This window comes from Alosa pseudoharengus, unplaced genomic scaffold, assembly GCF_046254945.1.
Source record: "Alosa pseudoharengus isolate Yale_2024_CS ecotype anadromous, Long Island Sound unplaced genomic scaffold, YU_APseudo_1.1 YU_APseudo_1.1_scf_9, whole genome shotgun sequence".
Taxonomy (NCBI): domain Eukaryota; kingdom Metazoa; phylum Chordata; class Actinopteri; order Clupeiformes; family Clupeidae; genus Alosa; species Alosa pseudoharengus.
In genome coordinates this window covers 14,106,940-14,128,843 of record NW_027468881.1, presented here as the reverse complement: position 1 = coordinate 14,128,843, position 21,904 = coordinate 14,106,940, and the positions used below count along the sequence as shown (strand labels likewise).

The 21,904-nt window shown below is 42.8% G+C and overlaps 1 protein-coding gene across 2 annotated transcripts; it reads left to right on the top strand.

The window, feature by feature from the left end:
• The first annotated feature begins 3,965 nt into the window (after positions 1-3,965).
• Positions 3,966-20,684, top strand: eno1a (enolase 1a, (alpha)). Of its 2 annotated transcripts, none has more exons than XM_076275670.1 (12): positions 3,966-4,087; positions 6,335-6,429; positions 8,834-8,929; positions 9,806-9,864; positions 10,472-10,541; positions 10,672-10,805; positions 11,217-11,439; positions 12,378-12,575; positions 19,087-19,288; positions 19,434-19,542; positions 19,781-19,839; positions 20,171-20,684. In XM_076275670.1, exons 2-12 carry the CDS (start codon positions 6,345-6,347, stop codon positions 20,232-20,234), a joined length of 1,299 nt encoding a protein of 432 aa, XP_076131785.1. In that variant the 5' UTR covers positions 3,966-4,087; positions 6,335-6,344; the 3' UTR covers positions 20,235-20,684. The 2 variants fall into 2 exon arrangements, with proteins under 2 accessions (XP_076131785.1, XP_076131786.1); XM_076275671.1 differs by lacking the exon at positions 9,806-9,864 and adding an exon at positions 9,486-9,544.
• The last annotated feature ends 1,220 nt before the right edge of the window (positions 20,685-21,904 follow it).

Genomic DNA, 21,904 nt, shown 5'->3' with positions numbered 1-21,904 from the left:
AAGACAAGACCAAATGTATTGCAAATAGGCTGAAATGTGATGTATTTCTGTCAGGCATAATGGTAAAGTATGTTACTGGAGGAAAAAGGTCCCCAAATGCCTCTATGCCACAGGCCTATATAATGAGGCTGTGAGATCAAGCTCAAAATCAAAGTAATGTATGTGGATCTGGATCTGGAATGACAGTGTTTTTGCATGTCGTGTCAGTAGCCACCAGGTGCCGCACTTGAGACTAGGAGATTCCCAAGGTTTTTTTTTTTTGGGGGGGGTTGATTTTTTTTATTTTTTTATTTTTTTATTGATGCTTAACAACACACAGTACAGTAATTACAACAAAGAAACTGCAGTACAAAACACAAGCATAGACAATGGTCACAGAAAACAAATAATACAATAGACAAAAACAAACAAACAAGCAAACAAATGTAAATCAAGCATAAACAGAGGGAAGCGTTCTTTATCTATTCAAAGAATGTATGGAAGAGACAAAGAAGTCTGTCATTTTTTGGGTTATTACGAACCAAGCGAAGGGATGCAACAAGTGAGTCTAACTCTAAAGTAAAAGCAGAGAAGGATGGCTGTAATTGTTGCCATTTCTGTTTGTGAATAAAAAAAATGGCTTGTAGAAAACAAAAGTTCACCACAAATTCTAGGGATTTATTTTCAGAGTTTTCATAATAAAAGAATATATCTTTTAAAGGATGAGATCTATCAGATTGGTTGAATAGGCCTAGGTGCTTACTTATGTCATTGAAAAAAGCTTTGGTCATTTTACAATAAAAAAAAAAGATGTAACAAAGTTTCATCTGAGTTATTACAAAAGCTACAGGAAGTGCTTATATCTGCATATTTGGCTATGTTCACATTTACACGATACATATTATGGAGAATTTTAAAATGAACCTCCTTTACTTTATTGGTAATGCAATATTTGTAGGGCAAAAGCCAGGCTTTCTGCCAGTTAACGTCTTGGACAAAAGAACCCCAATAGAATTTCCCTCTTGGTGTAACTCTCTTTCTAAATTGAAAAATCTGGCGAATGTGTTTGTTGTCACATTTTTTATCTACCACCTCAACCCCGTCCAAAATAAGTTTATGTTGAATTATACTATCCATACCAAAAGACAAATTACTTTTGATCAAATGAGTTAACCCCACAGGGATAGCTTTAATCAGTGAATTAAATTCCTTAAAAGGGACTGGGAGGCCATGATGTGACAAAAACTGTTCATATGTCAATAACATGCCAGAACTGTCAAATAGGGAAATAATATTATGAATACCATTGTCAAACCACCTAGAGAAAAACAGGGCCTTATTCTTAACAGTAATATTTGCATTGTTCCAAATAAGCATTTTGTGAGGTGAAAAGTTATGAATGTAACATAGTTTCCAGGCAAGAAGACACTGTTGATGAAATTTAGATTAGGAAATAGGTAATTTGGTAGGGACATAGTCACATTTTAAAATAAAAGAAAGACCACCAATTTTGTTGAATATGTGATTAGGGATAAAGAACCATAAGGAGTTGAACTGGAGCAGACATCTCCTAATCCACCCAATTCTAAATGAGTTAACAACATCAGTAAAATCCAAAAAGTCTAACCCACCTTGGCCTCTGCAACCAGAGAGAACCTCCTTTTTAAGCTTATGGGGCTTATTTTTCCAAATAAAGTCCAGGAAGATTGCACTAATCTCTCTTATTGTCTTGTCATTAATAAATATTGAAAGGGCGGGGTATACAAAATGAGACAGTCCATCCGCCTTGGATAGAAGGATTCTACCCAGCATACTCAAATCCCTCTGCAAGAGTTAAGAATTCCTTTGGTTTTAGTAATTTTCCCAGAGAAGTTTAGTTGCTGTCTATCCATAACGTTCTTGGCTAAATTAATTCCTAAATATTTAACTGAGTTTTTTACTGGGATATTGTTCATAGTAGTATCGATACATTTATGAAGAGACAAAAGCTCACATTTGGAAATATTCAACTTAAGACCAGAGGCACTGGAAAAGTTCTCCACAAGGCTCAACGCATATGATAACTGATATTTGTCTTGCAGAAACAAAGTAGTGTCATCTGCCAGTTTTTATTCAATTTTTATTTCTCTGTCAAAAATATTTATACCCTTTAATTCAAGATCATGAACTACACTTAAAGATAGCAGTTCTGTGACCAACAGAAATAAAAAGGGGGAAACTGCGCATCCCTGTCTAACACCACATTTTATTTCAAATCTCTGAGTCGTATAACGATTAATTATAATAGAGCTATTTATATCTTTGTAAAGCATCTCAATTATATCAATGAAAGAGTCACCAAAACCAAATAACTTAAGGGTATATAAAAGAAATTTATGTTCAATGGTATCAAAGGCCTTATAGAAATCAAAAAAAAGAATAAGTGCGTCAGTTTGCATTGCATCTGCATAATCTAGAAGATTGAGTATCAGCCTTATATTATTTGTTATATGACACCCTTTCATAAAGCCAGATTGTGTTTCTGATATCACATCATCCAGACCAGTCTTCAGCCTATTTACATAAACTAAAGCTAACAGTTTGTAATCAATAGTTAATAATGAAATCGGACGCCAGTTGTCAACTAATTGTGCATCTTTACCTGGTTTAGGGATGAGTGAAATAATGGCCTGCTTCATAGTACTGGTCATTTCCTTCATCCTCACACATTCAGCATACATAGCAAGCAAGGGACCCTCAATATATTCCCAAAAATGAACATAAAATTCTACTGAAAGCCCGTCGATTCCAGGTGCCTTTCCCTTTTTCATAGACTGGAGGGCTTTTTTTATTTCTGTAGATGTTACATCAGAATCACAGATGGCCTTGTAGGCTACTCATCATTAATAACTGGGATGTATTTTCTAATTTTTTCAATAAACAAGTTGCAACTAGAGGGGTCAAATTTGGAAGAGTATAGATCCTTGTAAAAGGCTGTGACAAAATTAGAAATTAAAATAGGGTCAGTACATTTAGAGAGGAGATTCCCAAGGTCACTGCGACAGGCGGCCATGAATGACGTGCATCTTCACTGTGCATGTACCCTCCTCTCTCTTCAAAGGATCGACCGGGCCTGGAACTAAATGTTTTATTTCAATAATTAGTTTTACAGTTGTGACATTAAGACTCATATATGTGGTCTGATTCCACACGCCATTAACCCATTAAACTGTCAATACTGCAATGTAGCCTAAACTAATACAATTGTATTGACTACTTAATACAGAGATACTTTTGGCAAGAATTGCAAATGCTTTAGTCTACAAGTTCTCCCAGGACTAGGTCCATATGTGAAAATGTAACGTAGCATAAGGCAGAATTAGCCTATAGCTGTAATTCAACATAAGACTTAGGCCTACCAATTACACATTGGCAACCTGCATATGCAATGTGAAAATGATTTGTAAACAGCTTAATCAAATAGGCTTAATGATCGATGCAAGAGGAAATGTATTGCAGTGAAATATTCCCAGCAATTGTTGCATGGTTGGGGTTTATTGGCCCCGAAATTTGATTAAAAATGTAAAGAGTGTCCTGTATTTTTTTTAATTTTTTTTTATGTCCGAGCCAATAGCACCCTCATAGCACCGCAGTCATCCTCATGTAGCTGATGCTCTGCACGTAGACCACTCCACTATGCGTCAATAAAATTCACTGCAGCATTCCGGTTACACACGAGAAAACACGAAACATTGGTTTTATAGCCTAAGTAGCCTAAATGCATAGCAAGCCCATACTTCAATAAAACACAATTCAACCGAGTCATTTCTCTGTATCGTTTTTCTTGTTATGTGTCATTAGGTGAAACATTGTTGCAAGTGCTAGGAGTCTCCACAGTCTCCGCATCCTCTGTAGAGGCGTGGTCGTCGTGGTTGTGAACGTGCACTTCTCCACACGCGCTCTGTAGCGTGCCGCGTGAGTCCAGACTAGCCAATCAAAATTCTAGAAATCGCTGCTCCGGCTCCTTCCGCTCCACTTATCAGTAGTCCGAACTAGTAGCATCGCTTTCTCTGCTTCCCAATACGGTGGAGAGAGACAGTTAGTCTTGCACACAGTTAGGCCAGACAAGGTAAGGAAGAGAACAATTTGTCCTTATTGTCGTATATCGTGTGTATATTAATTCGATGATCTATGGCATGCTTTTCCTAACAGAACTGTCTTCCTGAACCAGATCAGATGCTTTGATATGAGAATGTGGCCAATGACTATATGACCTGAATCATTTGCGGATGTCTAAGTTGCTTTGTCATTGGCAAGTTATTGTCCTTGACTGTGACATTGCTGCAGATATTGTATGATTACCACGTTTTGTAAGATTTGCTTGGCGAGCAAGAAGCCTTTTCTCGACTGGAATGCTATTCAAGCTCTGCAATGATGATGCGGTCTATTTTAAAACATTGCCCACCCGTCACTTGGAGATGTCATTCAATGTCTGGCTCTGCGTTGCTGGGAGAGTGTTGAATTACATGTAGCATGGGCAGAGAGGATTGAACTGGATTGAATCCTGTCAGTTTTAAGGTTCAGAAACGAGGCCTGTCTAACAAGTTCTTTTCAGACAACGTCTCTAAGGCACCTCAATCTGTAGGCCAGCGAAGGTAGACTAGACTACCAAGATAACGTGGTCAACGATTGCAGTCACTCAATACACCTTTTTGGAAGGGAGGTAGGCTAGTCTATATTGTAAATAGGCCTATGCAGATAGTTCGTCATGTATTGTAGGCTAGGCTACATAGTTAATTCAGCCGTCATTCATTCAAGCAAAGATGAGCGCCCTCTCAGCAATATATAGTGCGAAATATAGTGTGTGAAAAATCAGCACACTTGTTGCAGTTTTATTTTAGTCTGTGATGTGCTAATGGGCAAATTTAACCGATATTCGCTAGTTCAAGTGTTTGCAACATCTACTTAGGTTTTGTAACACTATCAGAACAGTTAGAACGCGTCTAGCAGAGGATATCCTCTCTTACATAATCTTTATTTATTTATTTAGGCCTTGTCTGCCTTGTATTTATTTTTTTATTTATGGAACCCGTAGGCACGACTAAATCTGTAGCCTACTTTCGTTATTTTAATTGATCGCCAATCACAGTAGGATATTGGGTAGCCTACACTATATTCAGGCCTGCAATTGTAAAATATATTTTCCTCGTCCCGTTTGTCGAATTGGAAAGTGAATAGCATGGTGCAACGTGCTAAGAATCACCAATTCGCCAAATGAACGACCCTACCGGTCTGTAACTTGGTTCAGTCTGTGCATGGGTCCGCTCAGTCTGCAATCATGTTGCCAGTGGCAAGTTTCCACTCTGACTTTTAAGGCCATAGGTTTTTCCATTGGTCCAGCTGGAGATGATGCACTAGTAGTAGTAATCTCCAGTGGCTGGAAAATTCAGTGTCCAGCCTCCACCCAGAGCTCAGAGGAGGAAGTAGATCTGTGGCATAACCGGCCATTTTTTTTCTTGGTTAGTGTACTGTAGGCTATGCCCTCAGGAACTGCTGCATTTCTTCCTCCCTCCCTACCTTACCACTCCCTTTGTCTTACGCACTCACAAATACACACACACACACACACACACACACACACACACACACACACACACACACACACACACACACACACACACAGCATTCACGCAGTCTAATTACATTTTGGCCATGTGATTTTGAATACTACCGGCTTCATGTCTTTTGCTTCCCCACCCCTATGTCTTGACGCAGTCAGTGGTTTAGGAAATGTGTGTATGAGCTGATGCAAGTGTAGGAAACTGTGTGTCTTGTAAAGTCTTAGTCTTAGTCTACGTCTAAGTTTACTCATTGGGGTACACTGGAAAAAACAGTTCCAGATTAGTTATTTTCCTGTTTGACTCATTTAGTTGTTTGACTCACCTCATCAAAGGAAACCATTGTTTCAGTGGAAGCTTGGTCATAAAGTTAAATTCTTCCTGAGAATGGCAGGCAAAAGACGAGAAGTGAGTTTTCTCCGTTGTCATTAGCTGACAGAACAAAATAAAAATACTTTGTCTGGTAAAAAAAACCTTTTATTAAGCCTGTATTAATCTAATTATTGTGGTGCTCTCCAAGGTATGGATAGGATAGAACAAATCACCTGTTAATAACAACCAGAATGGTCTGAGGGAACAACAAATATCCTCATCTGCTTTTAATATGACTATGTGCCATGGAAATGACTTGATGTTATAAAAGCTAGCTGCCTATATTAATGTGCCTTAACATGGCAAACCCCCCCACACATTGTTGCTTTAAGCCAGTGAAGTACATCTACATTCTGCTCTCCTAATGGTATTTTCATCCCATACAGATCCTGCACCATGTCCATCCTGAAAATCCACGCCCGTGAGATCTTCGACTCCCGTGGCAACCCCACGGTAGAGGTCGATCTCTACACCAAGAAAGGTATTTTATCATTCCCTTAAAACTGGAAAGGCCTACAGCAAAGCACAAATTGTCATCAGAGGGAAAAAATATGAAAAGAGGAGACCATAATGATTTGGAGAGAATTTTTGTATTGTACTGCAACAGCTACTTTTGGCATGAGATCTGAAATTTAGGAAACGTCTATCTGGTCTGACCCAGTAGTTTAACAAACCATGAGGAAAACTGGTTCTGTGCTAATGGGGAGCTCTCTCAGTTCCTCTCACCCTGGGCCTGTACCCCTCTCTTGGTGTCCAGTAGCCTGAAAGCGCCACATCAGGTGGCAGCAGGGCTATAAATAGGCATGAGTAATAGTACACTGCCTGGCTTGCTGTGCTACAGTAGAGTCCCCTGCACCGGAAAACATACAGAAGCAAACAACACAGACTTGTCTGAAGCACTGCTTCACTGAATATTACTAAGAACATGTGGCTATGTTAACTTTGCATGTCGAAGAAGTTGTTTTCATAGGGAAAGATTGTGTAGAAATGTTGTGATCATGCTGTATTTTTTTATTTCAGCCAATCTAGCATTCACAGATGCATATAAAAATGTATGTATATCCTGTATTTTATTTTAATCCTGCATTGTGAGGCAGCTTTGGAAAAAAAAACAACAGCCTTAATTGTCTGTTCAGTGCCACTGAAGCCTGTTTGGGTAATTGGGAGTTTGCCAGCGGGGCAAGGGTATTGACCACTTTCCTGGCCAGAATCCGTTATATTGAGGGACAGCTGCTTTATTCACTGAATCCCATTCTATCTTTCTGCATGTGAATTGGTTGCTAGACTTCCCCTTTGTATGGCGGCTTTACATTATAGCTGCGTGGGTTTGGTTGGCTGTAACTTTCTCTCCCTGCCAAGCCTCCTCTGCCACCCCCCCCCAGTTGCATGAGATGAATCAGTTGAGCTAGCAGCAAGCCAACCTGATATAATTTGTCTACTACATATTATGTAATTCTCTTGCCTCACGTGTGTGGGAGGGATTGCCACTGTAAGCCACAAAGTGATCCTTTTTGGTTGACCATTCTCACACCCACTTTCACTTCTGTAAAGATGAAATGATCAGTTTGCCTGCAGTGACAAAGTATGATTTTGCACCATTCTCTTGACATAATTACTGGTTAGTGGTGGTGTCCACCTCAGTGCCAACAAAGTGTCTCTTGTTCCATTTTCTCATGGCTGGGTTTTGGAGAGAAGAGAGGCGGCCACAGGCCTTCACACAGCTTTTTGAATACACATTTAAAGCAACACCAAAGACTTTTTTGTACCTTAAAATAATGTTTCCAAAATCAGTTTCACCCTGTTCATCAACTTGTAACAGGGTGAACGGCACTTCTGCATTCACTTCGCAGCCCTCTATCGGCTATAACTGCACTATGTAAGTTTGCCAGATCGGGTAGCGGATCTGTAGTTCGATGGAATGAGATATAAGAAACTACAAATTTGACTTGCATTTGATGTCGCAATACATCGTACTTTCATAAATCATGCAACATATTCTACCTTGTCTGTGGACATTGTTATTTGCAAAGCCGGTGCTGGATAAACAAATAGCGTGCGTGCGACAGAGGGAAAGTTCTTTGGTGTTGCTTTAAACAGGAATGTTTCCGCTGAAGATGATTGAATACCTTTTCCTTTTAAAAGGGACATTTCTTGTGACAAATTATTTAAAATATTTTGAAAAAGGAATAGGTTTTGCCAAGGTGCTGAAGTGTTACACAAACAGCAGAATTTTAGATTGTGTTTGGTGAGGAGTTTCACCGATAACCAAAATAATGATGTCTTGGTTCAGATGGTTTGTTAAACCCTAGATTTATGGCCGCAGTTGCTTGTGTGTCTGTGGTTAAGCTCTAAATCCTCTCTCATTGCTAGACTCTGACATTGGCTTGAGTCTGATTTTCAGTTAAATGACCTCGCTGAATATAATTTGTACGTGCACATCTACCACAGGCGGCTGGGTTGAAATGGCCTGGCAGCTGGTGCTCATAGGCCATCCACAAATCTGACAGATACGAGATTTCTTCTTTTTTTCACTACTGGGAGGTCCATCACAATGGTTGGCATGCTCGACACAAGCTCTCCATGCCCATTTCAGACAGGCTTTGAAACTCCCATAAATGCACACTACCAAACTCATTTATTCATTTACTGTGAATAATTGTTGACCAGATAATCTTCATGGATCATAAATTATCATAAATGATCATGTAAATGAATGAATGGTGCCTCTCTAAGAACGTGGCATGTATCTCTGTAGAGTTGCACAAGCACAGTTGGGCGGATTACAAATGACTGCACCAGGCCCAGGAGAGAAAATGGCATCTTACTAAGTTGAGTGAAGAATGCGCTTGGCCACCACCATGACTATATCATTGTGTCCTCTACAGGTCTGTTCAGAGCGGCAGTGCCCAGTGGTGCCTCCACTGGAATCTATGAGGCCCTTGAACTCCGCGACAATGACAAGACCCGTTACCTTGGCAAAGGTAACAACATATGATCATGATATAGGATGTGTCAAATGTGTGGGTGTGTCATAAGATGGGTACACGCACGTGAGAAAAAAATTGATTGTCAAAGAAAATCAATTAATTATCCAGCTCGTAAAGCTCTTAATAGTTATGCTGTATTTTCTGGTTAGAATGCAACAAAGATATAGCTTGTTTTGTTTAAATGTATACAATGTAAGCAAATGTGAATACCCCTCCTTGATTAAATCAAATAATATATACTGGTTGGTTATGACAAAAATAGTAACTCATTTAATTTGGAGGTACTTAATGTTATAATGTTTGTAAACCATCACTGTAATGCCTAGCTGCATTGTGATGTCTAGTTATTTTAGATGACCGTACAGCAGTTTTAGTCCAGTAAAGCTTTAAAGAGCCATTGTATGTATCAACAGCATGTCCCATGTGGTGACTGTCTTCTGGACTCATAAGCCCATGCCTCCATGACTAGTCTTTTCCCAGCCTGCCCAGGCCACTTGTCCTTTCCTCCTCCGTCATCCATCTCTTCATTTTCTCTCTTTTTATCTGTCAGGGGTGAAAAGAGCTGTTAAGTATGTAAATGAGTTCTTGGCCCCAGCTTTGTGTAACCAGGTAAAGTTGTGTGAGATAACAGCAGTGAGGATGAGTGACTTCTCAACAGTTCAGCATGACGTGTGGGTTTTCTTCTGACCACTAACCATAGCAGGCATGAGCAGACGATCACAGATAACACCCCCTTCAAGCACAGGAGTCAGCAAATAGGAATGCCAAACAATTGTTCGACACAGGAGGTGGCCCGTGATCGTTAGGTTGTGCCTGGTTTGCATGATCCTCTTTTCCCGGGGTCAGTGATTGTCTGCTTGTTCCTTTCAGGTGTCTCAAAAGCTGTTGCGCATATCAATAATACTATTGCACCTGGCCTGGTTCGCCAGGTAGGAATATTTATTCTTTAACTAACATCGTAATGTGTAAAACTGTCAACCACTCTTGTGCCCATAGTGGACAAGGTCAGAGCGGAATAGTCTATTTATCTTTACACAGTTTATAATGATACAGCTGGACTTGTAATTATATTTTTGGCATATGTGTCAAAGTCATAGTACTTACATTGTTGTTGAAATGTTGATAACAGAAGTCATATGAATTCATGACCTGATAACATTTGTGTAGTTGTTCATTCTGCCTTTGCGGAATAACCAGTGTGAACTGTACTGCACCTTAATGCTGCTGTAAGGCCAGGTGTCCCTCAATAACTGACATGAGTGTGCCGTGGAAACATTTGCACTATTGATTTTGTGTTGCTACTTAACCAGATACTGTTAAAATTGCGCTGTTGCCTTTTGCCAAACTGCTGTCAGAATGTTGTAACTTGCTGTTACACAGTGAGCGCCAAGTAGCATTTCTATTGTTTAAATAGGATCTGGTTGAGTAGTCGCTCTAACTTTGTGTGGAAAAGACAACTAATCTCTAGGTGCGATTAACTCCAGTGGTTTGTTGTTCTTCCTCCTCCAAACTGACGTGTTTCTCTTTGCCTCTCAGAGTGTGTCCGTCCTGGAGCAGGAGAAGATTGACAAGCTGATGCTTGACATGGATGGCACAGAGAACAAGTGTAAGCTTTTTTCCTCCCCCTCATGACGCATTACTTTAGAAACTGTAATGGTGGTCCCGGATTACAGTATGCTAGCACTTCGCTTACATGGTAGAGTAATTGAATGCCATTGAATGCTCGAATTTCACAGCTAAGTTTGGTGCCAACGCCATCCTGGGGGTCTCCCTGGCTGTGTGCAAGGCTGGTGCGGCAGAGAAGGGCGTCCCACTCTACCGCCACATCGCTGACCTCGCTGGAAACCCAGAAGTCATCCTCCCTGTTCCTGTAAGTCTTTGCTGCTGTTGCCCTAAGAAGTTGCCATTGTTTTCCCTGACATTGTGCGGAGATATTTGTGTCTTTTGTTTAGTTTTCTAGTTCAGAACTTTCTGTTTTGTTTCATGTTAGTTTATCTGGGACGTGTGTGTGTGTGTGTGTGTGTGTGTGTGTGTGTGTGTGTGTGTGTGTGTGTGTGTGTGTGTGTGTGTGTGTGTGTGTGTGTGTGTGTGTGTGTGTGTGTGTGTGTGTGTGTGTGTGTGTGTGTGTGTGTGTGTGTGTGTGTGTGTGTGTGTGTGTGTGTGTGTGTGTGTGTGTGTGTGTGTGTGTGTGTGTGTGTGTGTGTGTGTGTGTAGTTTTTGAAAGCCACGTTTGTTTGGGCATGTCGTCGACTCACAAAAGCCTGTTCATTTGTCTCCAAAGGCCTTCAATGTGATCAATGGGGGCTCCCACGCAGGCAACAAGCTGGCCATGCAGGAGTTCATGATCCTGCCCGTGGGCGCCAGCACCTTTAAGGAGGCCATGCAAATCGGCGCTGAGGTCTACCACAACCTGAAGAATGTCATCAAGGAGAAGTACGGCAAGGATGCCACCAATGTAGGAGACGAGGGTGGCTTCGCCCCCAACATCCTGGAGAACAAAGAAGGTGAGGAATCCACACACACACACACAATGCTCACTCAATTTAGATGTTTGCCTTCAGTCAGCTGCACCCTTCTTCAGTCTTGCCAACAATTTGACCATTGAACTTTCTGAAGACGTCACTATGATAGTTATGGTGATTGCCTCCCATGTGACAGTAATTGTCAGTAGTCCTTAGCCCAATTGAGACAGCCCTGAGGTCATAAACATGGGGTGGGGTGTGGTTCCCGCGACTCCTGTCCACTGGTGTGGCTCTCTCAGCTGAGTGCAGGGGAATGCCAGTGCATGGAACAGATGGTTTCCAAATTAAGGCCTGGACCCAGCTCAGTAAACTGTGCGGTGTCTTGGCCAGAGAAGCACCTGAACTGTGGCCCATTTACGGGTGAGGGGTGCTGATAGGGCAAATGCCTTTGAGCTGCCTGAGACAGTTTAAACTGCTCAGCCATGAAAGAGGCCCACCATCGAGAGTGTCCAGTGTAACATGCAGTCAGTGTAGAACTGCTGATGACAATTGGACATGTCATAAATGGATATGCTGTGGGACTCAAAACAAATCAATTTATGACATTTGCCATATGTTGTGAAGTTTTCAGAGGTTTGTTTTGTAAAGTTCAACAGATACTACATACTGACCTGCTTTAGATTGAATTTCTAGACAGTATGTTTGTAATTAATGTAGGTTTTGATGATGCTATAATTATTGTACAGCTACGAGCTGTTACATGTTGTATTACACATAAGTACAAGTACAGGCATACAATATACATTGCACTAAAACTGTTCATTGACTGATTATGTATTGTAGGTAATAAGGGTATTAAACAGGAAATTACAGTAGGGTTTTTTTTTTTTACATTTTTGTATATAGAACTATGGCATGGAATCTTGACATTCAGTCATTTTTCAGTCTTAAACAACCAGCTTTTGAACCCTTCCCCACAGCTCTTGAACTGCTGAAGAATGCCATTGCCAAGGCTGGCTACACTGACAAGATTGTGATCGGCATGGATGTCGCTGCCTCTGAGTTCTTCAAGGGAGGAAAGTACGACCTGGACTTCAAGTCCCCAGACGATCCCAGCCGGTACATCACCCCTGACCAGCTCGCCGACCTGTACAAGAGCTTTGTCAAGGATTATCCAGGTTAGTGTCAGTTTCGCCGAGCCAATGATCCAGGGCTTTCTAGTGGGATCTCACCATTAAATAAAGCGCTTTCAGTCATACGTGTAAGTCCGGAGGTTCTGCCGATGTTAAACGGTGGGGCCGTATATCTGAACGACATAACCGGTCATATGGAAGTCCGAATTTAGCCGGTTGTTCTACTACTCCCCCCCTAGTATTTCCTCCGGACATTATGTAAATGTGCTGTGTCTGAACGAGCCGTAGAACATGCGGTTAAAATTCACACCTAGTGAGAGGGCGTGTTGGTGACGTTTCTTTCGTGCGTCCATGTGGTTAGATCTGACTTAAATGCCAGTGTTATGATGGAGTGGCATAATGCTGTCCAGAAAATCTCCGACCTGGAAAGATGCAAACATCACGGAGCTACTGTCCATGAGGGCATACAACATTTTGATAGAACACATGAAGGGAACGGCAAGAGACATTGTAGCCTACAACTGCATGGCAAGGCCAAATAAATTCAAAAGACTGAATCACCATAAGCAGAAGGCGCTGAAAAGGCAGTAGCTACAGCGACGTCGTTGACGACAATAACAGGAGTATTTAATAAATTGTTAGCCAACAAGGTTTTCTGTTCATTGATACCTCGCTGAGCTCGCTGATATTTGTTAAGCATATATGCCTAGAGAAAATGAAAACGAAGAAAAGCCAACTTTGTTCCAAGCTCTTTACGTAAATGCAATAGACACATGGGGAGAGGATGCTTTTGGAAAAAATAAACCATGCAAAAACGAACAACTTCACTGTTATGTTAGTAGGCTATTTTGTTTGTTGCTTAAAACGTTGTATGATGGCCTTGAAGTCTTGAGTTATCCTACTGAATTGGCTGGTAGCCTACCATAACGTTTGTGCATGCTCTCTCTCCAACGCAAACCAGATGTGGGGTTCTATAGCCAAGTACATAACGTTGAAAACAGATAAATGTGTTTATTCGAAGCACACATACAAATACTGTTTGCCTACTTCAAGTATTAGCCTACACACAATAGATTTCTCTTTTTTAGCCTACATAATGCATAGGCTACACTTTGTAAACAAAAAGCAGCTGTGACAGGCAGCGGCCGCATATATTCTGCGTCATATCTCGCATCTTGTGAACTCTACAAGCCCCCACCCCTCACTCGACAACCACACGGAGATTCTGTAATGTTACATTACATTACATTACATTTGGCTGACGCATTTTTAACCAAAGCGACTAACAACATGGTAAACAGTTTAAGTTTTAGAGCAATTCTCAACAATATTAGGACAATTTAAAAAACATAAGAATAAGTACAGTAAGAATAAGTGCATCAGTGAGTGCTGTTTTTAACAGTTACGTGTCCGTTTAAGACGGCTGGTGAGTGCTAGGATCAGCAAGACTTGTTGTAAGTGTTGCTATGAGAGGAGATGTTCTCTAAAGAGCTGGGTCTTCAGGAGTTTTTTGAAAATGGAGAGGGATGTCCCTGCCCTTGTAGGAACTGGCAGTGTGTTCCACCAACGAGGAACAACAGATGAGAAAAGTTTGGATTGGCCTGAGCGTACCGGAGGTAGAGCTAGACGTCGTTCGTCTGAGGAGCGCAGCGGTCTGGAGGTAGGGTATGTCTGTATGAAGGCATTCAAGTAGGTGGGAGCAGAACCGGAGACTACTTTGTAGGCAAGCGTTAGAGCCTTGAATTTGATGCGGGCCGCCATAGGTAGCCAATGTAGCTGGATGAGTAGCGGGGTAACATGTGCCCTCTTGGGTTGGTTGTAGACCAGGCGCGCCGCCGCGTTCTGGATCATCTGAAGTGGTTTCACTGCGCAGGCTGGGAGACCTGTCAGGAGGGCGTTGCAGTAGTCGAGTCGTGAGATGACTATTGCCTGAACCAGAAGTTGGGTGGCATCTTGAGTTAAGTAAGTCCTGATTTTCCGTATATTGTAAAGTGCGAAACGGCATGACCGGGCGACTGAGGCAACATGATCTGAGAAGTTTAGTTGGTTGTCGAGAACAACTCCTAGATTTCTTGCAGTCCTGGTAGGTGAAACAGACAGGGAGTCAAATTTGATGTTGATGTCGTGGTGTATGGTAGGTTTAGCTGGGAGGACCAGCAGTTCAGTCTTTGAGAGGTTCAGCTGGAGGTGGTGTGCCTTCATCCATGTAGCTATGTCTGAGAGGCAATCCGAGATCCGTGCTGAAACCAAGGGGTCATCAGGTGGAAAGGACAGATAGAGCTGTGTGTCGTCTGCATAGCAGTGGTATGAGAAGCCATGCGAACGGATAATCTGTCCCAAGGAGGTGGTGTAGATAGCAAAGAGAAGGGGGCCCAGTACTGAGCCCTGGGGGACCCCTGTGGTGAGATGGTGAGGTGCAGATAGCTGACCAAGCCATGATACGTTAAACGAGCGTCCTGTGAGGTAGGATTCAAACCAGGAGAGAGCAGAACCGGAGATTCCCATGTTAGCGAGTATAGAGAGAAGGATGCGGTGATTAACCGTGTCAAAGGCAGCCGATAAGTCAAGCAGAATGAGTACTGATGACCGAGCGGTCGCCCTGGCTTCTTTTAAGGCTTCTGTTACAGACAGCAGAGCCGTTTCGGTAGAGTGGCCGCTTTTGAACCCAGACTGATTTGGATCCAGAAGGTTGTTCTGTGAAAGGAAGTCAGAGACCTGTTTGGAGACTGCTCGTTCAATGCCTTTGGATAGGAAAGGCAGGAGTGAGACAGGGCGGTAGTTCTCGACTTGAGCAGGGTTGAGAGAAGCTTTCTTAAGTAACGGTGTTACCCGGGCCATTTTGAACGCTGTTGGAAATGTGCCGGAGGTTAGCGAGGCATTGATCACGTGTGTGATAGCTGGTGCGATGGTCGGGCTGATGGACAGAAGTAGGCTCGTAGGTATAGGGTCCAGCGAGCATGTGGTAGGACGGCTGCATGTCAGGAGTCTAGATACTTCATTCTCGGAGAGAGGCGTGAATGCTGAAAAAGATGATCTAGTAGTCCCTAGAGGTTGTAGGAGTGCGGTATCTGAGTCAGATGCGTTGAGTGGGCATGTAGAGAATTGACTGTTGATTGCCGCCACTTTGTTTGTAAAAAAAAAGGAGGAGGCATCTGAGGGTTGAGTAGCGATTTGAAGGTTGAAAAAAGCTTTCGAGTGTCTGTAGTGCTGTTGATTTTGTCATTGTAGAAAGCCGTCTTAGCAGCAGTGATGCTGGCTGAGAAGGAGGTCAGGAGTGTCTGGTAGTTTTTGAGGTCATCAGTTAGTTTGGATTTGTGCCATTTCCTCTCCGCGGCTCGGAGTTTGGTGCGGTGCGATCGGAGGGTATCATTTAGCCATGGATGAGAGTGTTTGGATCGAGCTGGCCTTGTGGTAAGAGGGCACAGCTCGTCTAGACACGAGCTCAGTGTGGAGCAGAGCGAGTCTGTGGCCTCATTAACCTCCAGAGAGGAGAAGGTGTTGAGTGGAGGTAGACCGGAGGCAACCACAGAGGAAAAGTGCGTTGGAGACAGGTTCCGGATGTTGCGGCGGAACGTGACCATCGGCTGAGGAGCCGGAGGCTGTTCTGTCAGGCTGACGTTGAACTGGATGAAGAAGTGGTCAGAAAGATGGAGAGGCGTCACCGTGAGGGTGTCTGTGCTGCAGTTCCGAGTGAAGATCAAGTCAAGCTCTTTGCCAGCTTTGTGTGTCGGTGGGCTTTGAACCAGTTTGAGGTCAAAGGAGTGGATCAGGGCCAAAAAGTCCGCTGAGCCTGGGGCATCTAAGTGGATGTTGATATCGCCGAGAACAAGAAGCGGACAGTCATGCTCAGGGATGGAGGACAGCAGAGTGTCAAGTTCGTCCAAAAAGTAGCCTAGTTGGCCTGGAGGGCGGTAGATGACCAGCACGTAGAGTTTTGCTGGGGCGATCACTGTGATGGCATGGAATTCGAATGAGACATATTTGTTTGAAGGCAGTAGCGGGGTGAATTTCCATTTGTTGGAGATCAGCAGGCCCGCCCCACCTCCTCGTCCAGATGGACGAGGGGTGTGGGATAGTGTAAGGTTAGTGGAGAGTGCAGCCGGGGTGGCTGTGTTCTCTGGTTTGATCCAAGTCTCAGTGAGAGCAAGGAGTTCCAACGAAAGATGGTTGGCATAGCCAGCTATGAAGTCCGTTTTGTTGACTGCGGATTGACAGTTCCACAAGCCCATGGAGAAAGAGGTTTCTGTAGGTGAGGACCGTTGAAGTTGCTGTAGGTTAAGGCGATTTCTGCCCCTTTTGGCATGATGCCGTTTTCGGCGATGGCCGGTGATAACAGATATGGTGGAATGGCACATTTTTGCCTTTGTCGGCGCCTGTGCTCGGTGAACTTGCACAGGTAAACTTGCTTGTCTTGACCGCTTCCGTCTTAAACGAGGACGGCTGAAACGAGGGCTGACGCTTACGCTGACGCTTCAGCAACAGCCTCTATTGTTATGCTGACAGGAATTGCATGCAGCTGTCCTCGTGTTTCACTAATGGTGAATCAGCGTAGACCGCCCTCTGACGTTCGCACAGCTTAGATTGTTCAAAAGGGTGTTAATTACTGTCAACTGAAAGTCCGCTCGCTCACACCGACCGAAACTCGCAGTTTCAAGTAGCCTCCTCCCTCAGCTGTTTCCAAACGCCCAGAGTCCAATTGTAAACAATTGGAGAGGATTGGCCAGTAGTAGCCTATGTGTTCTTCCTTTCTCTCTCCCAACTTACTGCAGTTGTTGTCTGATTACCTGAGAATGTGCGTGTATTAGGGTGGTTCACAAAATACATTTTCACCAAATTTTGCCAGATCGCGTTTTGTCTTATTCCAATTGGCATAGTAAGTATCTGTACCAAAAATGGAGTCAATTGCTGCACATTTAGGGGTGGCACACTTTTTCACAATATTGACACACAGACAATACATGATGTATCCAGATAAAACCATTGCAGATGCTGCATTGAAGAGCATTGGACGACATTTGTGGTACCCGTCAGAAGAACTCGTCGCCCTGGCATTTTTTGATGCTCAGCTCACCACCATTGGTGGTGGTTAGTGAGGTCCCCCCTTCCCTGTGAAGCGCTTTGAGTGTTGAGAAAAGCGCTAAATAAATGTAACGTGTTGTTGTTGTTGTGTTGATGTTAAAGAAAAAGAGACAATGCTGAGAAATCTTGAAAGATGCCCTGGGAAGATGCTCAAAGACTTGATGCCAAGTCTTTCTTCCACAAGAGCAGTACTACCATCTCTAGCCTCGTCACTCGCTGCTCAATCCACTTCTTTGAGGTTTTTACTGAAGGCCAAATGGATGGCAGAACCCTGATGACCCTTATTAAATGCTGTCAAAAATCTGTGCGAAATGAAGACCAAAAGCAATTTTTGCTCCCTGTTGTGCAAGGACACAGAGATAAAGTATCAAAAAGAACAAAGTCATCATACAGGGAATAGTGTTTGAACTGTTCTAATGTTCTTACTCATTTAGTATAAGTACAGGGAGAGATTATTAATGTCCATACTTATCTTTTATTTTGTTCAAGTTTCTGGTTCCTGCGAAAGTTATGCATTCTTAGGTTGAGCAATTGTGAAAAAGTGTGCCACCCTTTACTGGCGTCCTATTGGCTCAATTTTTGGTACAGATGTTCAAAATGTCAATAGGAACAAGGCAAAATGCGATCTGGCCAAATTTGGAAAACTTTTACTTATACTATTATATTGTGAACCACCCTAGCGTGTATGTCGTTCACACATACGTCCATACAAGGTCAGTATTAGGTCCGCAGGTTAGCATCATATCAGAATCATCCGAAGGGTAGGACCTCCGTTTGACAAACCTCTGCATGTACTCCGGAGGTTATATCGGAAAGCGCTTATTTTTTGGCATCTGTTTCGGTTTCTGTAACTGATTCAGTGTCCTCCAATACAAGTGTTTTTATTTAATGGTCCAACATGTCTGGTTTTTGGTATTTGATGCTATATTGTTGTTTAGGATGTATAGCTTAGTATCCATCAGTGTAGTAACCTCAGAGACAGTTTTAAGCCCAGCACTCCAGTAAAAGGTACCATCTGAGATGGCTCTAACTAAATCCTGCTCATTTGTCCAGAAACATATGAGCCTTTAAAAGGCTCAGCCTTAAATCCAGTATGGATGCATCCATGTATGATGTATGTTTCAGCTCCATGCTGAGGCTAAGAGGTACTAAGATCCAATCAGTTAACCCCCGAAACCTGTCCATTGAGCTCCACTAATGCTTCAAACATGACACAGATCATGCATGACATCCCTATTACTTCGGGCAAGGATTTAGAAGATCTTATTGGATGCTGGCCAAGAGTATGGCTGGTTCTCCCCAGTGACTCCTTGAGGTGCTTTTTGTGTAAAGTACAAACACTGACAGTGACAACATGACCTTTAAAACATGCCTCTGAAGGTCTTTTGTTTATAGTAATACATGAGTTGGCTACCCCAAGCAGATTTTAACACTAGTAGGGGTTTACTAACTGATATCGTTGTCTCTTCTGAATCAGTGGTCTCCATTGAGGATCCCTTTGACCAGGATGATTGGCAGGCGTGGACCAACTTCACCGGCAGCACCAGCATCCAGGTTGTGGGCGATGACCTGACTGTGACCAACCCCAAGCGCATTGCCAAGGCCGTCTCAGACAAAGCCTGCAACTGCCTGCTGCTCAAGGTCAACCAGATCGGCTCCGTCACAGAGTCCCTGCAGGCGTGAGTTGCCCCATCCTCATGCATATTTATCCCAGAGACCCTCTGGATTATTCAGTGTGTGTGTGTGTGTTTCTGTGTCTGTGTGCACTCTTAGCTAATTAATGCTCTCTGCTCTGTTCTCTCCAAACTCTCACTCTGTGCGTAGCTGCAAGATGGCACAGTCCAATGGCTGGGGAGTTATGGTGAGCCACCGCTCTGGAGAGACAGAGGACACCTTCATCGCTGACCTCGTGGTTGGCCTGTGCACTGGCCAGGTATGGGGTCTCATTTGGTGCCTTGCGAGCATTCAATAAAATGGTCTAGATGCGCAGTTAAATTCTTCTCAGTGAAAGGAGAAGCCAACTACTTTATATTTTATTATGGTTATGGTTAAGGTTATCATATTTTGCAGATGCTTTTGTCCAAAGCGACATCATGAACATGAGTTAGCAACACTGGGATGAAATGGGTTTCTGACTGCTGTTATTTTTCTGTTCCATTTGTCTCCTTTAGATCAAGACCGGAGCTCCATGCCGATCTGAGCGCCTGGCTAAGTACAACCAGCTGCTTAGGTAAGGTTCTGCCCTGAGTGGAGCGTTCAGTCTAAGGGCACCTGGGGTGCAATTTATCAGTAAAGGCAATTGCCTCTGGGTGCAATTTAGCAGTTGAGGCCATTTAGATAGGTATTATTTGCTGCTTGAGACCTTATTTGAAGTTATTGCATTTTATAAGATCATGAGAGGATGTACTTGGGAAAGAGTCTGGAGGAGATATCAAAACAGGCTCCACATTTAGCAACAGAAGACTAAATGTTGCCTTTGCACAGCCAAAAAGAGCTCTAGTGAACAGTGCCAGAAGTGCCAAACTGATCCTGGCTGTCTTTCTTTCTTTCACACCGTACAGGATTGAGGAGGAGCTGGGAGACAAAGCCCGCTTCGCCGGCCAGAACTTCAGGAAGCCCATCTGAAGTGCCTGTCCTCCTTGGACCTCTGTGTTTCCATCGCGCATACACTCCCAAACTCATTAGTCTAGCCACGCAAGGTCTCTCGTCCTAGATCAGAGGGAATTTGGAACGGCAAAGAAATACAAGGTCCAAGTCTGTGAGCCACGGCGCCCAACCCACGGTTAGTCCAGTCGGGGCCAGAAAACAGTGCACCCATCCCTATGCTTTTGGCACCCGCATATAGCATTGGTCCTTTAATTGTGTCTTTGTAACCTGTGAGAGATCTTTGTTTTGCTTCTTGTGAGTTGTAGTGATTCTGGTCCTCTTTTTGAGTATTGTAGAAACAGAGCTGAGCTGTGAACTGTGCTGCTCCGTGTAGTGCAGGATAAATTCTGTGCTTTGTGTTGCCATTGAACAGTTCAAGTGTTGCTCGTAAGCGTGGCGTAACTAATAAAAACAGTTCCATGAATTGGACACATGATCTCCTGTGTTTCTTCTGCATGTCATACTTACCTTTGTACTGGTAGGCTGTCAGCAAGGCAGGTTTGGGAGACAAATAAGGCTATATTATATTTGTTATTGCTGTATGTTAACCATTTCAAACTCTTTATCAATTGTAAGTAGAACCACGCAGGTAATTAAAAGTACAGATACACACAAGCTACAGATTTTGTATGAGAATTCAGCCATGATTTTGGAAATGTAACATTCTCTGACAGAGTTTGTGCAACCATTTCTTCAATTTAAGAGGTTTCAAGTTAATATATTTTATTCAGGAGATGTGTTCAGACCTATCAAGCCAGTGTGAAACAGGTGGATGCAGGTCTTTCTTTAAAGTGAATGCAATCTGATGGCCATTGTGAGTCTTGATTTTATCACAATGGAATCTAACCTATTCAGTGTTGCTCAATGTGAAATTCCAAATTCTGTCCTTCTCAGAAATTGAACGTTTTCCCAGTATCGATTCGCTTGGCACATAAAAAATAAAGGAAACACAAAGTCCAGTGAAACCAGAGATATGCCCTCCTTTGGTCATAATATGATATGTTCCGCTGCCCTGGAGATTCAAGGAAAGAGTGGTAAGATTTCCCAGACTTGACTGACATCACAATGGAGCTGCCAGCTCACCCATGCCATGCAAGCCAATCCTCTCTGGAAGGTCTCTGTAGACTCACTCCATCACTAAATATTACATTAAATATCAAATAGCCAGCAGTGAAAAGGGGCATTAAAAATGTTTCATTCAGAAATATATTCAAAAAATAAACAGAATGGTAAACTCTTTTAACACACTTTCACCTGTTTGGATATCAACTGTCTTAAAACATGATATTTTAAACAGAACAAGAATGTTCCCACTGCCTTTGGCTCATGTTCCTTTTTCATATCCTATAGCACCATCATGTGTTCATACTGAGCAACATGCCTTCTGCATTGCCAGTGGCTCTCCATTAAGAAAGGCCCTTCCAAACAGCTGTAACTAACAGCTAACCAAGTAGTAATTATGGAATGCCAAAGAGTGAGTAAAAATGTTAATTTAAAAACACCCAAATAATTACCTCATGAAGACCCACAGAAGAGTCCCTCTCTATGAGGTGATTTTCACATTCAAATGAAGGGTTTCTTGAGCATGACTGAAAAACTATGAAGGCATGTCATATCCTGCATCAAACTTTGTTGGGATGTATCATGTT

What these genes read in the sequence shown, in the direction of transcription:
- eno1a (XM_076275670.1), top strand. Translation starts at nt 6,345, where the DNA reads ATGTCCATCCTGAAAATCCACGCCCGTGAGATCTTCGACTCCCGTGGC. An exon ending in GACCCGTTACCTTGGCAAAG is followed by an intron (nt 8,930 to 9,805) that starts GTAACAACATAT and finishes TGTTCCTTTCAG; the next exon opens with GTGTCTCAAAAGCTGTTGCG. An exon ending in GGATGGCACAGAGAACAAGT is followed by an intron (nt 10,542 to 10,671) that starts GTAAGCTTTTTT and finishes CGAATTTCACAG; the next exon opens with CTAAGTTTGGTGCCAACGCC.